This window comes from Plectropomus leopardus, chromosome 9 (assembly GCF_026936395.1).
Source record: "Plectropomus leopardus strain MGB_pleo_1.0 chromosome 9, ASM2693639v1, whole genome shotgun sequence".
Lineage (NCBI taxonomy): Eukaryota > Metazoa > Chordata > Actinopteri > Perciformes > Serranidae > Plectropomus > Plectropomus leopardus.
In genome coordinates, this window is record NC_142184.1 from 19,910,150 (window position 1) to 19,922,774 (window position 12,625).

Consider the following 12,625-nt stretch of genomic DNA (forward strand, 5'->3'; position numbering starts at 1 on the left):
AGTGTATGCATGCTCTTATCATGGTGCATTGACATTCATTACAAATTACAAGTCCCTTACTCATCACTGTATCCTATATGCTCAGGTTGGGTGGCTGTCTTTAAAACTTTGTTGACTTTTTCATTGTCATTCTCTTATTTCTGGTCTTCTTCCAGCATGTTTATATGTGTACATTAAAGAAAAACTGAAAATGGCTATCCTCTCTGTTCACAGAACTTGTTTTTGTTCATACCTAGGATTCATACTGAGTTTGTCACAACAAGCTCTATGTATGCAGCTCCCTGTATGTGGATTCTTCTGCAAGAGGGACTTAAAGCTGCACTTATTGGTTCCTCTAGGCTGTTTCAAAGCACTGCTGCAGGACTTGTCATCTTTGTCATCTTCCATATGCCAAAGTAAGGAAGTATCTTAGCTGCTCTTTCATTTTTTCTTGTTTTTATGCTTCACTTATAGCATGGGCCTATATTGATGTACTTTTTAGTCCTGCAGTAACTTCATTTTTGTGTTTTATATTGCTTGTTTTGGAGTTGCATGTTTTGATTTTTTTCTATGCTGCCTTGGTCAGGACACTCTTGAAAAAGATTTTTAATATCTCTCTCTCTCTCTCTCTCTCTCTCTATATATATATATATATATACATATATACATATACATACACACACACACACACACACACACACACACACACACACACATATATATATATATATAAAGGTTGAATAAATTATTAAAATCACTCAGGACTCAAACACAACCAAGATGAATGGTAAATACATATCTCTTCGTAATAAGATCAAACAATAGCCACAAATCGCTTGGGCACAGCAGGTGTTCTGGTTTATGTGGGTCATTATCAGTGAACCTGCTAAAACTTGGTCAAGGTTTATTTCAGATCATGACACTTTAAAATCAGTCACTCCTCCCTGTCGCCCTCAGTCACTCCAGCCAAATGCGCAATGCATAGCACTACAGAAACAGAGGAGGAATAAGTAATTAGCGACCACGATGAAGTGTACAGTAACACATTTGTTATGTTAATTACAAAATTAAATTGCACTAAGAAATATGAGCCTCTTCGAAACCGATTAAATCGCGGTTGATTAATCATCAGAAGAAATGCATTCATTCGCAGGCATGTCAAAGTAGCTTTGGCTCTACAATCGAAACAATCTAATGAAAAATGGCTTCCCTGGATCCGAAAATCTAATGACCTAATATCTAATATCCACCATATTTCAGTGGTCCGCGCTCTCCACATTAAAACCGTGTGCTGAGTGCCACATTATGACCCCCACACAGAGTTATTCATTGCTACACTAAAGCTGCAGCATGTTTTGCGTATATCTAGTAATAAGACACAATTTGTGCTTGACCCTTTTGCATGAATTAATTTTGACGTAGTTATTATTAGCTAGCACGGCTAGCGGCTGCTAGCCACTTGGCGGAACAGCCGTGTGCAGACGCAACGCAGTTCAGCGAAGTGAAGCGATGCTAGTGACCCACACAAGGGTACCCATGCAAAGTTGAGCTGCAAATTTAGGTAGATGAATGTTTGCAGTGGACTAAAACTAAAAGAAAAAATATATTTACAGTCGTGTCAACAAAGTTTGGGGCTGTAATTTTCGGATGCATTATTTTGTGCAAACTTGCAGTAGCTTTAACGACCTCGCGAGCTAGATTCCAGAACAGAGCAGAAGCTAGCTGCTGTTAGCATTCCAGCTAAATACACAAGCAAGGAGCCAGATAGCTGGGTAGTTATTCACAGCATGAAGCTGTGGAGCCTTTGTCGGGACGGGTTGAAGACTTGTCTCGGTGCTTAATAGTTCCCCGACCACTCGACACAAAGCTCAAGTTGCTGGTTAGCTAGCTAACCATAGCATTATCCATCTAGTTAAGAAGCTACGTAGCTAGCAGCACCGCACAGCCTGCCTTCCGCCGAGGTGCACTTCCCCCACTCTCCCTCCAGCCGGCTAGCCGTAGCGTTAGTCCGGTACATAAAATGAAGCGACCATCAGCATTTTGGGAAGCTGTGTGGCTGTTTGGATTTTGCTGATGTATGAGGAGACGATATTGTTTTTTTGAGGTGAGCTGTTTTTATTATGGCCTTTTTTAACTGCTTGCATCAGACATACCTAAAGACACATCAACCCTGACCTTAGACCGGGTAATGTTAGCTCTGCTATCGGTAACATTTAGCCGTTAGCTTCGACCAGATGGGACCGTCTACTTGCTGGAGAACTCGCTGTGTTACCTGGGTGCTAACTTTAGGTTGAAATATGTTAAACGTTTGCTTTGTCCGAGGTACCGTCAACTGAGTAGTCGGTTTATATTTTAGCAGTACATGTTGCTGTGCGTGTGATTGAGTATATTTCTCGTAGTTTTGCCTGTTCGGGACACTTTGTTGCTACGTCACCATTGGTAGTTGTTAGCTTTTCCGTATCAGCTTGTCGTCAGCAACACGGACCCGGCTACTTGCTGGACAGAACCAACCCTTTGAAGTCGGTGTTTACATTGAGGAATAGTGCTTAGCTTTGCATTTATTCAACTATAAAACCTCTATAGCTTTCACCGTGGCACTGCAACAAATAGCTGCTGCTGTTGGCTTAACATAACAAAACAAGAACAAACACATTCACAGCGAAAGTTAATTTGTGGCGTTAACACTTTTAATGTTAACTAAGCTAGCAGGATGTTAAGACGTTAACTTAACGTTAGCCATCATGTCATCACTTTTGCTCTGGACATTGCCAACTTCACTTTAGAAACAAAGCCTATTTTCTATCCTCATTAACTCTGATATAACAACAGTTCGGTTTTGTGTGACTTGGATTTGACGTTAGTTTGTTGTCGAAAAGAGAGTGCCCGGTGTTGCTGCCACCGAAGATTTAACGCTTCGTAGAGAAATTAATTTTGTGCACAAGCTCAGTTGTGTTTTATCGTTAATAGCTTTGGGTGCCATTTGCTAAACAGAGTGTTAATGTAGCGCCATTTATTGTGTATGTTAGGTTAATAGTGCAGGTGTGTTGCGTTTTATTTTGGGAGTTTGGGTTTTAACGTCAAACTGGCCAGGCATTTAAAACACTCGTAAATAACAGTGACAAAGATGAATATTTTTTGTAATTGCTTTGGTATTACAGTTAATTGCATTTTGATCTGAATTTGTGATTAGTTCTGTTCCTATGGGTTATAAACACTGCAAAAGCGCACCCGTCCTCGGACTGGGATCTGCTTCCTATTGCCTCAGTAAGAATGAAAAGGAAATGTTTCGAAACGCGCGTGTGATCATGTAATCTTATAGGATGATTTTCTGAATATGATGGTACAGTTTTTTGTGTTTTGTAACTAACAAAACACTGCGTGATTGAGCTGGATCTATATTTCAAAGTCACTGTCACATTTATTGTCTTTTGAGCCCATAAGATCAGGAAACACAGCATTGTACCACTGAAGATTCCGTCCATTGTTTCCCGATATTTGGATATTCACGATGATATGAACAGATATTGGTGAAGCTGTGATGCACCATAAGTACATTATACCACACTAAACGAAGCCGATCGGCTCCTTTATAAAGGGTCGTTCATGAGCAGCATTTAAACGTTAAAAACATGACACGAATTGCTTTAATTGGCTCTGAGGATGATGAAATGTTGAGCCAGTCCAGTCTTGAGTTTTTATTTTACATTATTTGTGTTAAATGGCGTAAATCTCACAGCGGAACTATGAAGCGAAAGACAAATGTTCTGCACGAAAGACACTCCGCTGCAACAGGAAGTTCCACACACGGAAGTTGTGTTTTCTTTGTGTATCCCGATTTATGGTTGTTTTATTTGGGAAAACACCATTTTAGTTTTATCATTTCGTGCTTTTCCACGCAGCAGATTCACCGACTTGGATTATGCATTCTTTGGTAAATGGTCATTTGAATTGTTGAAACAGTTTCCGATTGATCTGTCTTCTGTAAACCTCGCGCTATTTTCATGAGTTTGCGAGGAAGCTCCGTTGCATTGGTGCTAACGTTAGTGAGATTAACACAAGGAAATCATTTAAAGTGAAGACATAACAGCCATGTTTGATTGTTTGCATCGCTTGTTGTAAGTCTTTATGTGAAAAGTGATTTTAGATGGATGCGGAGGACAGTTTGTGGTATTTTGTGGCAAAGAAAGGTGCTTTTTGGTAATTACTTTTTTTTAATGATGATAAACATATGTTTGCTAATGAAAATTGTATTTTTTCTTTTGCTAAGTGGGGACCTATACACAATCTAACACTTATTTAATTTTCTTGCAGAGAACCTAAATCTCATGCATTTAGTATTTTTTTTTAATTTTTTTTTCATTTACATTATCAGGTTTAGTCTCTCCATTCATTAGACAGTGATAACATCTGTATGTTATTGCATAGCCGGTTATCAGATAAAGGTTGTTTGCATACTTTCAATCATTTTGTAAAACTATTCTATTTCTAGGGTTGCAATGGTATGATGTTTTCATGGTATGATAACCGTTCCAGAATATATTGTGGTTTCACGGTATCACAGTATTACAGTATTGTTATCATCAAAACCATTGTTTATTTTAGGGAAAATGACTGCAACGACCTGAATTCACATTATTGGGCTAAAAGGATATATAACGTATGATAGCAATCACAGTAATATGATAAATTCCATAAAAACAGATAACCAGCAGCAATGTCAAAGGTTCTAAATGGCAATAAAAAACAGTTAAACAGATAAAAATGTTAAATAGCAAAGAGATCAGCCATTAGTGAAAGATACATAACATCAACAACATAAAGCAGAAAAACAGTAAAATGTTGAAAATAAAAGCAATAAAAACTATCATGTCTATGAATTAACAAGTTAAAAAGTTAGTTACAATGATCCTTAAGGGAATAGTCTCCCTTTTGAAGGTAACAAATAAAGAGGAGACTCTCCGTCCAATGCACTTCTTTCAATAGTGTCATGAAGAAAATGTACATGTATGATAACAACTTTCATACCATGTTATACCTTGAAAGCGGTATATTGTTGAGACTCTTATCAACCTCTAATTCAAGATGAATAAATTGATTCTATGTATATTTTTAAATTGCAGATCTCTGTCAAGGAGGTCAAAATCAGTACGGGGGATGGACGAGCAGAAATCAAACTGCGAAGAGAATGACTCTGAACCAACAGGTAATGTGTTCTTTTTTAAGTTTTCCTCATGTCCCAGCGTCATGCATAATAAATGTGTAATTACATGTATTCTGCATGAAGATGAATAATATAAAATGTGGCTTTCCTCTGAAAGAGAAATGCACATGGTGGAGAAAAAAGATTATTTAAAAAAAAAAATCCCACAAAAGAAATTTGAAAACATGATTTATTAGAGGTGAGCAGGTAAATTAATACAGGTTACATAAAGTAATTTATTCACCTTGTTGGAAGTGAGGTTTTTATTCTTTCTTTTTCCCCTTTTATATTATTCTCTAGCTGATGACAATGCCCCTTCAAAGCAGCTTGTCTCCTCTGAGGAGGAGCCCAAAGCCCTTCCTGCTGCTGAGGACGTGTCTGGTACTACTGCAGCCTCGTCCAGCACACCTCTGTAAGTGCTTCTTTCCGAACATGAATTATATTCTCCAGACTGTTGTGGTTTATATCCAATATCTAACACCAGCAATTGCTTCTATATTCCTGTTCCGAACGATTTTGTTTGTGACTGTACAGAGGGAGCGTTCGAGCCTGTGCGCTTTGTAACTGTGTGGAGCGGAGCCTGCATGGACAGCGGGAACTGAGACACTTTGGGCCATCTTTGGAGCGGCCGGACCTCAAGCCATCAGCTTCCCCACTGCCACAGCCCGGGAATGATGATCTGTCTTCCATTGGATTTTCTGACTCCCCCTGTCTGGGATCGCTCTTTGACGACTCAGGTTGAACTCAAACCCTTAAACTATTATCATTCCCAGGGCTCCAGACTAATTTTTTTTTATTACATTGGTTGCACTGGTGTGCCAAACTTCCTCATTTAGGTGCCCCCCAATTTTTTTACAGTGTCTTTTGGTGCCACAATAATAAATATTAAGCTTTACCTTTTTTATTGTTAGTTCCCATACACATTAGTAAACTCCTAACTAATAGTGTAATGATACAAAGACGTCATGGTTCAGTTCATAACCCAGTTTAGGGTTGTCAGGGTTGTGTGCAAGTTCCGTACAGCGGGAACAAAATAACAAAATTACATAAGGATCCGTCTGTTTATTTTGAACAAACAGTACAGCACATGTCAAAGACAAGACAAAATCCTTTTGCTGTGGACTTGGAGCCTACAGGCAACGTAGGTAAACTATTTCCATTATAAGAATTTAAAAGGAACATTCCAAACGCTTCTGCAATACACTGTATACCATCACTTTCTCAGTAGGCAACAGGTCACAACAGGCTATTAAACTGAAAAGCATCTCATACGATATTAAATTGGAATACTAAATAAATAGAATACTTCAAAATAGAATTTGTGCCACCAGGAGTGTTAAAGTTAATTCCATCTTGGCTTTATGCTAATTAAAATACAAATTACTATAGTCATCTTATTTTACCCCTTTCTGCTTTTGTGTCTAATGGCTGCTAGAAAAAAGTGGGGATAAAAAGTTGGGCTCAGTGTTAACATGTTGGATGTGTTTCCATTTGCGTCCTTTACAATGATAAAGCAATGCCAATACACCATCTTTGTCTTACATGCAACTCTCTCTCAATTGTTGTACTAGCTGACCAGGAACCCACGGACAGGTCTTTCAGCTCTGGCATTTTATCTGGGCTCACCAGAGTGTGACTGACTCAAAAGCCAGTCTGCTTGTCTTGCTTACATCGGCATATGTTGCTAACAGTGTGTAGGGTTATGGCTAAAGTTTCCTGGTAGAACTCGCGCTAGTGAACTTTGATTCCGCATTATGTCCATCAATGTTATAAATGCCAGATGCACTGGCGCGACCGATGAAAATGTTTAGTCACTCTTGACAGAGTTTTGGTTGCTGAAACCCTCATTCCAATAATGTACAATAAATATTTACTTTTAGAAATTAATTATATAATAGGTCCCTAAAAATATAGCTAACAGATGTAGAATTGAAGTTTGGTTAGAATTACTGATGTGCTTTCTAATGAACAGGGGGCTGTTTGGTTCATCACTGGTGTGCGGTGTGGTCGGAAGGAGTGAAGCGAATGGAAAATGAGGAGCTGGAGAACGTGGATAAGGCCGTTATCTCAGGGACACAGCGGGTGAGTGCACTGTTCCAAAAGTTGGATTATGGTATTGGGTCAGAACACAGGGATAAACAGGCTTCAAGAAATCTTAGTTACCATTTGTTTATTTTAGCTTTGCGAATACTGCAAAAGGCTGGGTGCAACCATTCGATGCCATGCTGAGGGCTGCTCACGGTTCTACCACTTCCCCTGCTCGGCGGCCAGTGGATCCTTCCAGTCTATGAAGCAGTTGGTCCTCCTCTGTCCGGAGCACATAGACAAGGCAGAGGAGTTGGGTAAGAGAACAAGACATCTTTGTCATTACTCAGGGCTTGCTCACAGTCGAGCTTGCGCTCAGCACACATTACAAAGTGATGACCAGCTGCAAATATCATCAAACAAGTCAAAAGCTTTAAATTTTTCCAGAATTGCTGTAAAGCAACTTCTGTGGTTCGAACTGATTATGGTTGATCGACTGTGGACTGCATGTTTTTATGCACTTTGTTATAAAATGTCGGCTGCCTGTATAGCTTAAAAGTAGGAAAAAAAGCAATCACTTGTAATCTTTTTTTCCTAAAAAGTTAAAATGTTTTCAGTTTTTAAAAATACTTACTTTGTTTAACAAAACACCATGCACCTTTAAAAAGTGGCTATTGGCTACTGATGTTGTGGTTATCCTATTTTTTTTAAATACCCAGTCATGTTTTTTTACAGCAGGTGAGGAGGCTTGGTGTGCAGTGTGTGACTCAGCAGGGGAACTCACAGACTTGCTGTTCTGTACGGGTTGCGGCCTACATTATCATGCGGCCTGTTTGGAGATTGGTGCCACGCCCATCCAGCGGGCAGGATGGCAATGTCCGGAGTGTAAAGTGTGCCAGACTTGCAGGTGAGTCAAACTGCGTGCTATACTAGCAAATCAGATGTAGTGCCAGAAAGCTTTGCGTTATATCTACACTGTTTTTTTAAAGATGTGTCCTATTTAACTTTAGCTTTATTTCTAGTTTGTAAGATTAATGTCTTTATTCTTCATATTCGTAGACAACCAGGAGAAGACTCCAAAATGTTGGTATGCGATGCCTGTGATAAGGGCTACCACACCTTCTGTCTCCAGCCAGCCATGGATTCTCTTCCATCTGACCCATGGAAATGCAGAGTAAGTCACATTTGTCTTTCACCTCAGTACAAATAGATGCCCTTACCCCAGAAACTTGAGTCTTTGGTCATTTGGTTTACATTTTACCCCACTCTTTTGTCAGAGGTGTCGTGTATGTACAGAGTGTGGTGTTCGTGGTCTAAGCCTGCCAGGTTCAGCCCAGTGGTTTGACAACTACGCCGTGTGTGAGGGCTGCCAGCGTCACCGCAGCTCTATGTGTGGCGTTTGCAGCAAAGCTGCCAACCCATCTGTCACTCTGCAGTGCTGCAGCATGTGCCACAGGTTAGTTTGATGCAGAAGCATAATAGTGTTCATTGGAGGTAGATATCATATGTGGACTTGTCTTCATTATTGTCATAAAATGTTTCTTGATGATCTCTTTATTGTTTTAGGTGGGTGCATAGCGAGTGTGCTTTACCGGGGGAGCTTCCAGAAGCCAAGTGCATTTGCCGGCTTTGTAAGGAGGATCAGCAGCAGCCTGTCACTCAACCATACGTTACAGCAGAGATAACAACCAGAGAGGCGTCTGAGGAGACTGAAGGAAACGTGGATTTGGTGGAGATGACAATCCAAACAGATGCAGACATGGTAACAGAAGAGCACACAGACTTATCAGAGGTGTCACAGAAAGGCACACCAGAGATGGGTCAGGCTGAAGCCACGACTGAAAAAGAGACACCCATGGAATTGGGTAAGTTTCCAGAGATAAGATAAAGCTCACAAGACATGCCATTCATGAGATTTGTTGGACTAGCAAAATAATGCAACGTGTTTATGTTGACTACAATGTGACCCATAAAAACCAAGCTCTTTTTCTATCTGTTATTATTTCTAAATGTAGCACTTAAGCATATTTGATGATGCTCTTGCATTATTTTTGTGATTTTTGGGTTGTATGCACATGGTTGAAGTCACTTATTCAAGTGACTTTGGATAAAGTGTCAGCTAAATAAATGTAATGTAATTTATGTCAGAGATGTGCCTCTGAAAGTTAACTACTTTTGATCTTAGGGGAGGAGTCTGCAGTATTTGAGACAACAGACATTGGGGAGAAAACCATGGAGGACGAGCCAAGCGTAGCAACAGAAGAATTGACTTCTGAGGCGCCCGCTGCTCCACTTGAGTCCACAGGTAAACTCACAACACACTGTTGACATATTTAAAAAATGATCACAAAGCAGTACTTTGTTTTTGATATAATGGTTTGCCGTAACTAATTATAGATTTATAAATGTTAACCACGCATTCCTTAATCTCAAATCTAGAATGTGCAACAAAAGAACAGAGGGCCTCTTGTCTACGTGCTGATGAAGAGAGAGTAGAAGAGGCAGTCAGCCAGGTGACCCGAGCAACCCTTTCCCAGGACCTGACAGCAGAGACTCAGTCTGACAACCCTAAAGTAGAAGCAACGCTGGTGTCACAGCAGGACGCTGAACATATGGAGGTGGAGAAGCAAGAGGTGTCATCCGAGTTATTAAACAATGGCTCTGATGGCACGCCTATTACAGAACCATTTAGTAAGGATCCACCAAAGTTATCAGCTTCTCCTGCCTCTGTGGACAAAACGGAACATATGGATAGTCGGCAGGAAAGAAGTCCATGCCAGGACCCTCAGTCTCCTTCTCCTCTGTCTTTATCAGTGGATACACAAGAGGCCCTCTCTTCTATGGAGATGGAGGGGAGGTTACTACCTCACTCTGAGGAGGAGGAGGATGAAGAGTTTGATGAGCAAATGAAAGAGGACATAAAGCGTGAACTGCAGGAGCGAGAGTGTAAGCCGGATTTGCTGCTGGACGAGATGTCCAACATGAGCCACGGAGACGAGAGCAGCAGTGGCTTTCTGGGCTCTCCAGGAGAACCCGATCCTCAGCTCTCCATGGAGCTCGGCCTTGTGCCCGCCGGCCGCTCACACACGGATAACCTGCTCACTGAGACTGATGACTCGCTGCCCTTCGAACCCCTCAGAAGTGACAGAGAGAAGGTGAAACGCAGAGGATCCCCTGGCCGCTCACGGGTCAAACAGGTGAGGTCACCTTGTACAAGTTGGACTGGATTTTTTGCTTGAACAGCTGATATTTTGCTCTTGTTTTTAAAATGTCATAACAGGACTTGACATTGAAATGATTGTTCCTCCGCTTGTAGGGGCGAAGCAATAGTTTTCCTGGGAAGCGTAGACCTCGAGGGGGTGGTGGAGGGAGAGGGCGTGGTGGGAGGTCACGCCTGAAAGCCATGGCCTCCTGCATTGATGCTTTCTTGGTGAGCTGGTGTTCTTTTGTATTCTTTCAGTTTTATAGTGTGGTCATTATAATTTTTTATTTTGGCAATATGTTTGTAATGGTTTATCTTGTTGTTCACAGCTAAGCATGACCGCAGACACTGGACTAAGTAAAGAGGAAGAAGATGAAGAAGATGACACCATGCAGAACACAGTGGTTCTTTTCTCAAACACTGATAAGTTTGTCCTGCTCCAGGTACAGCTCTTGTTGTAGTGTGAGATTGTTGCAATTACCCTGTGGCACAAGTACAGTTGCCACTTTCAAATGCAACTCTGGTTTCCTTTCTTTTATTTATTTATTTCTCTCTCTCTCTCACTTTCTCTCCTCTGTTTTAGGATATGTGTGTTGTGTGTGGCAGTTTTGGAAAGGGTGCAGAGGGTCAGTTGTTGGCTTGTGCTCAGTGTGCCCAGTGTTACCATCCTTACTGTGTGAACAGCAAAGTAAGCACAACACTGTCTTTCGATTATTTTTCTTCCATCACTATATTTTGTCAATCCAGATAGATTTAACCTGATGTCTTCTGTAGATCACCAAGACGATGCTCCATAAGGGCTGGCGCTGTTTGGAATGTATTGTGTGTGAAGTGTGTGGAAAGGCTTCAGACCCCTCCCGTCTGCTGCTGTGTGATGACTGTGATGTCAGCTATCACACCTACTGCTTGGACCCACCCCTGCACAATGTTCCCAAGGGTGGTTGGAAGTGCAAATGGTAAAGAAAAATGTAAACTTTAAGAGCACAATGAATCATTTAGCCTTGTAGCTTTGAAAGGGGTCAAATGGAAATGAATACATGTAAATTTGCATATTATGTAAAACACTCATGCCTCAGCCCTGCATTAGCAATGCAGAGGCCCATCCCTCTGCCTCTTGCCTCTGTAGCAACAGAGTGTATTTTGCACCACTCACATTAGCATCTGTATTTTTTTAAATCTTGTATATTAGCTGGATATTTGTTACAGAGTGCTTCACTCATTCTGTGCAGGTGTGTGTGCTGTGTGCAGTGTGGTTCCCACACGCCGGGTTTCCACTGTGAGTGGCAGAATAACTACACCCACTGTGGCCCCTGTGCCAGCCTCGTTACTTGTCCAGTATGCAGAGAGAACTTCATGGAGGAGGAGCTGCTGCTGCAGTGTCAGTACTGTGATCGGTAGGTGCTGCTCATTAGAACTACACACGCACACTAAGAAACTGAGGTATTCATGAGACTGCAGCTAATGAAGACAAGCAGGGAATGGATTATTTATGTATTTTTCACATCATGAATTATTCCATAACATCTTTGATTTGCGGTGCGATTTGTTATGAGGAGTGTGTGTGTGTATCAATGTATTTCTGTGTGCCTGTGCAGATGGGTCCATGCTGTCTGTGAGAGTCTGTATACAGAGGATGAGGTGGAACAAGCTTCTGATGAGGGCTTTGCATGCACATCCTGCACCCCATATGTTCCAAAACCCGTGGGTGAGTCGAATGTTGGAACGGCACTATTTAAAAACTGGAGACACAACTATAGTTTCAAAATAATACACAGGACGTTCTTGTATTTACTAATGACATGGTTTTCTTTTGCTTTCCCCACCCACTCTTTTACCTTTCTTCACAGTAGTAGAGTCAGCTATTATGGCTTCAATAAAGATCAAAGAGCCAGGTTAGTGGATTTTGGTTATTCGTGTTTATTATCACAAGCACATTATACATGGTCATCTTTTGTTTGTTTGACTGTAAGTCACTCATATTTGCAAATGTCACTTGACAGAACCCCAGTTCTACCGGTTGGAGGGTGTGTGGCTGACGGAGTCAGGTATGTCCCTGCTTCGCAGCATATCCATGTCTCCGTTGCACAAGAGACGGCAACGTCGCTCCCGTCTCGGCACTCTGTGTTGTGAGGGAGGTCCTGATGGAATGGATCTCAGGGAGGTTGAAGAAGGGGAAGATGGAAAAGGTTTGCACACTTTCTGCTCATCCAGTGGTTTAT

General features: G+C 41.2%; 1 protein-coding gene across 5 annotated transcripts in view; it reads left to right on the forward strand.

Annotated features, from left to right (window-relative positions):
• The first annotated feature begins 1,462 nt into the window (after nt 1–1,462).
• Nucleotides 1,463–12,625, forward strand: part of kmt2d (lysine (K)-specific methyltransferase 2D) — a 36,049-nt gene continuing 24,886 nt past the window's right edge. For 2 of the 5 annotated variants that reach the window (XM_042491327.2, XM_042491332.2), the window contains exons 1-20: nt 1,463–2,083; nt 5,100–5,182; nt 5,480–5,591; nt 5,714–5,916; nt 7,152–7,261; nt 7,359–7,521; nt 7,940–8,111; nt 8,264–8,378; nt 8,482–8,660; nt 8,771–9,069; nt 9,390–9,509; nt 9,644–10,401; nt 10,521–10,634; nt 10,736–10,849; nt 10,990–11,094; nt 11,181–11,362; nt 11,636–11,800; nt 12,002–12,111; nt 12,254–12,298; nt 12,407–12,592. In XM_042491327.2, the coding sequence (XP_042347261.2) occupies nt 5,134–5,182; nt 5,480–5,591; nt 5,714–5,916; nt 7,152–7,261; nt 7,359–7,521; nt 7,940–8,111; nt 8,264–8,378; nt 8,482–8,660; nt 8,771–9,069; nt 9,390–9,509; nt 9,644–10,401; nt 10,521–10,634; nt 10,736–10,849; nt 10,990–11,094; nt 11,181–11,362; nt 11,636–11,800; nt 12,002–12,111; nt 12,254–12,298; nt 12,407–12,592 (3,301 nt within the window). In that variant the 5' untranslated portion in view covers nt 1,463–2,083; nt 5,100–5,133. Of the gene's footprint in view, nt 2,084–3,754; nt 3,911–5,099; nt 5,183–5,479; nt 5,592–5,713; nt 5,917–7,151; nt 7,262–7,358; nt 7,522–7,939; nt 8,112–8,263; nt 8,379–8,481; nt 8,661–8,770; nt 9,070–9,389; nt 9,510–9,643; nt 10,402–10,520; nt 10,635–10,735; nt 10,850–10,989; nt 11,095–11,180; nt 11,363–11,635; nt 11,801–12,001; nt 12,112–12,253; nt 12,299–12,406; nt 12,593–12,625 lie in introns of those variants that run through there. The other 3 variants (XM_042491330.2, XM_042491331.2, XM_042491328.2) reach the window with 3 other exon arrangements.